At 57.7% G+C, this 4,284-nt stretch overlaps 1 protein-coding gene across 1 annotated transcript in view; it reads left to right on the top strand.

Annotated features, from left to right (window-relative positions):
* The first annotated feature begins 518 nt into the window (after positions 1-518).
* The window catches only part of UNC13A (unc-13 homolog A (C. elegans)), a 91,637-nt gene continuing 87,871 nt past the window's right edge, over positions 519-4,284 (top strand). The window contains exons 1-2 of the mRNA XM_011925908.1: positions 519-585; positions 2,090-2,153. Of these exons, the coding sequence (XP_011781298.1) occupies positions 519-585; positions 2,090-2,153 (131 nt within the window). The remainder of the gene's footprint in view (positions 586-2,089; positions 2,154-4,284) is intronic.

Here is a 4,284-nt window from a genome sequence, read left to right as displayed (position 1 = left end):
CCAGCGGCCGCTGAACCCGACCCGACAGAGCCGGCCCGGCCGCCTCCGGCCCGCCTGCGAGCTCGGAGACATGTCTCTGCTGTGCGTTGGAGGTAGGAGGCGAGGCTGGGGGTCGGGGTACCCGTTTGGACGAGGGCTGGGCTCGGGGTCCGCATGGATGCAGCTCCTAGGGGGATCCTGGGGGGTGGCCCAAGTCCAGGCGGCTGGACTTTTGAGAGGGGTAGCCTTTGTCGACTCAGCAGGGCCCCGGAAGGGGTGATCCGTGTAGACACGGCAGGGCTCTCAGGGGTCCTGGTGGCCGCTGCTGGAGGGGTCGTGTGGTTGCGGCTGAACGCGGAGGCCCGTGTGGACGTGGACGGGGATCCGGGGTTCTACCTGGAAACGATCTAGACTGGGGCGTCTGTGTAGACCGGGTTTTTAGAGGGTCAGTGAGGAAGAATCTGGGCTGGGTAGTTTGATTGAAGCCTGCAGGGGTACTTGGAAGGGGTCTGGTGTTGTGGGCTGGGTTGCGGGTCCTCATGGACGCGGACCCGGCTGGAAATTCGAAGGAGAGTGCGGCGGGAGGGTTCTCCAAGCCATGGGGATGTAAGATGTGGGTAGAGGGGCTTGGCCATCAGGACATCCACGAGTTCTAGGACTCTCCCAGCCCTGGGTGTAAAGAGGACTGGAGTGGGGGGGAGTGTGGAGACAGGAGACCCCTCCCAACGTCCAGAGAGGGCTGTGACTGGGGGTCTGGGGGCGCTTTTCCAGTTAACTCTTTGGTCTCCCGAGTGAGGGGGTTGGAGGAATGGCCAGAAGGTCTTCCCGCTCCCTGCCCCCTCCGGTTCTCCCAAACACGTTTCAGGGCCTTCTTGGCAGGGAGCCTACTTCTTGGAAGAGCAATGTCCCCTGGTCCCCCTCCCGGCCCATCCTCACCTCACCCACTTTGCGCTGGAGAGAGGGAGGGAGGGAGACGTGGGGTGGCGGGGGGAGCTATTTTGGGGCCAGAACGCCATCTGCACAGAAGCCCACGCCCAGGCCCACGCTATGCGTTGGGGTTGGGGGAGGGAGGGAGACGTGGGGTGGCGGGGGGAGCTATTTTGGGGCCAGAACGCCATCTGCACAGAAGCCCACGCCCAGGCCCACGCTATGCGTTGGGGTTGGGGGAGGGAGGGAGACGTGGGGTGGCGGGGGGAGCTATTTTGGGGCCAGAACGCCATCTGCACAGAAGCCCACGCCCAGGCCCACGCTATGCGTTGGGGTTGGGGGAGGGAGGGAGACGTGGGAGGGGCATGACCCCCTACCCCACACCTTTATGGCTCTGGGGTTGGGGAGAAGCCAGCCCACCCGAACCCAGGCGTTCTGGGCACTCCCATTTGAGAACTCAAGCTCTGGGAGACCTTAGGCGGCAAGGGTGGAGGTGGACCGCCGTTCAACGCCTATAGAGTTCTGAACCCCTGGTTCTTAAGGACTGGGGTCCCCCCATCACTCCCACCTACTTCAAGAAGGCTGGGGTGGGGGAAGGGGTGTGTCGGCCAAGCCTGAGACGGCAGGCTTCGGGAGACCTCGAGCGACAGGAAGCGTGTGTGTGCCGAACTCCTGCTGCCTGGACCCAGGGTGGGCAGGCCTGGGATCCGGGAACCGCCCCCGCCGCCCCTCCTCCTTCCTCCCCTCCCCCTCGGCCACTTCATTCACAAACCCTGCCCCGCCCGCCCGCTCCCCGCCGCGGCGGCTTCCGAGTGCAAATCAGGCCGGGATGGGCCGGCGTGGACGCGGGTGTTCTTAAAGGGACAGGGGCCTCCTTTCTCTAAGCTCGTTTCTGCTGGACGGGGCTGGGGGTGGTGGAAGAAGGGTCCCTAGAGTCAAAGGTCAACTCCTCCAGCCCCTAGCCTCCAGGCTTATGGAGTTAAGGGAGTAGGGAAGTGAAGGAGACCCCTAGGTGGCCTCCACCGCCTAGGCCTGAGGACGGAATGGGAGAAGTTGAATGTCCAGACCCCCTACTGACCTCTGCCCCTGCCCTAAGTAGCCGGGCTCTTAGGGGCAGCACTGGAGGAGGTTCCGACGCGGGTGTTCCTGGCTGACTCCTCTGTCCTCTCTCTTCTCCCCCCAGCATTCCGCCCAACCCCGCCTCACATCCTTCAAGTTGGGCTTCTCTGGAAGGTTTGCCTAGTGGAGTGAGGGGGGCGGGGATCTCACCCTTAACTCTGACGCAAACAGGAGGCTCGGCTGCGGGGGTGGCATTAAGGGGGGGCAGCAGGAGGCAAGAGGGATGAGGCTTCCAGAAACTGAGACGTAGGGGGAGGACTGTGCTGGATTCTGTGGACCTTATAGAGAGGGACCCGGCTGAGTGGAGAGAAATTGCTGGGAGGGGCAAGGCTGGGGAAGAGGTTGACAGGGGTGGAAGTTAAGGCCCTGAGGTGTAAAGCGAGGTGTGAGGTTGGAGTGAGGAGGAGTAGGAGGCAGGGAGGGGTGGGGAGAAGAAGAAGTGCTGGGTGAGGCCAGTCTCCCAGGAAGAGGTGGGACGGTGCCCAGAGAGAGGAGGGGCTGGGATGGTTGAGCAGGAGAGATGGGAGTGTTGGGGTGGGCTTGGCAGGAGTAAAGCTAGGCTGAGATGGGTTGATGTGTTGCGTGAGCTGAGTTGAGGAAATACCTGCCCCGCCTCCCCTCCACCGGGGACCCACAGGCGTTTGCCAATCCCTACACACATTCATACCCAGACTTGTTCCTGTGTGGACACAAACGCTTAGGATGCACGAAGGCTCCGCGCAGACCATGTGCCTGGGAAGGCGCACTCCATAGGGACACGTGTGTACTCAAACGCCTGTGTGAACACAAGCATGTACATGTATATAGGACACAGTCTGCCACTACAGATATAGTCCTGGCAACACACGTGTGAGTGTGTGTGTGTCTGCCAGCACGCATATAGATGTCTCCACGTGTGTCTGATGAATGTTCACAATATACATGTCACATAAAGATCCATTCATGTCCAGCTGAGCGCAGTGGCTCAGGCCTGTAATCTCATCACTTTGACTTTGGGAGGCCAAGGTGGGCAGATCACTTGAGGTCAGGAGTTCAAGACCAGCTTGGCCAACATGGTAAAACTCTGTCTCTACTAAAAAAAATACAAAAAATTAGCCAGGCTTAGTGGCGTGCACCTGGGAGGCTGAGGAAGGAGAATCACTTGAATATGGGAGGTGGAGGTTGCAGTGAGCTGAGATCCTGCCACTGTACTCCAGCCTGGGCAACAGAGTGAGACTCTATCTCAAAAAAAGAGATTCACTCATGTCCTAACGCTCAGACATGTACCCATAAATATCTGTTAAGGTTCCAAACCCCATGAAGCACACATATATTCATATAAGCATATGTCAAAGCCATGTGTGTACGCACATGACAACACTTGCCTGGACATTCAAACCACCCCCTTTCAACAAGTGGATGATGATGCCTACAAGTAAATACACATTTGAGTATTTCATTGCACACAAGTGCATACATGTATGCAGATAAACAAATACAGCTGCCACAGAACTGCATCCATGTACACGTGCAAACATCAGTATGTGTGTTTTCCACGTAACATATCACCCACAAGCTCACACACACCAGTGTGTCTCTGATGCAGTGACACCCCACTCCCAGACACACATGTGCAGACTCCCACCTGCACTGAAATAGTGCACATACCCTGCACACATGCACACTCATATCCATGTACAGGCAGGCACCTGCCTGCTCTGGTAAGATGAGCCAACTACTGCTGCGAATATCCAAGCAAGTACAGGCAAATGCAAGCTCTTGTGTATACACCCAGCACCAACACATAGCAGACCACCCTGTATGATGCATGGGCCTTATTTCTGCCCCCTTCATTTACTTATCCATGTGGAGTCCCGCTGCTCCCCAACATTTTAATCCACTCGCAAGGTCCTGGCAGGATCCTGAGGCTGTGAATGGCAAATGCTACCTGGTTCCTTCATGGAGTCACTCATTTTATTTATGCAACAAGCATTAATTGAGCATCAACTGTATACCAGGCACTGTTCCTGGCTCTGGGGACCCAACCCTATTCCTATTCACCACCCATGCACCTCCCATGGGGTTAGAATGAAAGAGATGAGGGAGGGCTAAGGGAGCTGAGGAGTGGGGTATCCAGGGCTCTCTTCCTCTGGGAAGCCTGCCCTGATTGCACCACCACCACCATTTATTTGAGTCTCAGAAGATGTGATGAGGGAGAGATTAGCAGGAGGGAGATGATGCTCTGGGTGGAGGGAACAGCATGAGCAAAACCATGGTGGT

The sequence above is a fragment of the Colobus angolensis genome, unplaced genomic scaffold (genome assembly GCF_000951035.1).
Source record: "Colobus angolensis palliatus isolate OR3802 unplaced genomic scaffold, Cang.pa_1.0 Scaffold66, whole genome shotgun sequence".
Classification (NCBI taxonomy): Eukaryota; Metazoa; Chordata; class Mammalia; order Primates; family Cercopithecidae; genus Colobus; species Colobus angolensis.
The sequence above is the reverse complement of the archived record's forward strand: the minus strand, read 5'-3'. Positions and strand labels throughout refer to the sequence as shown.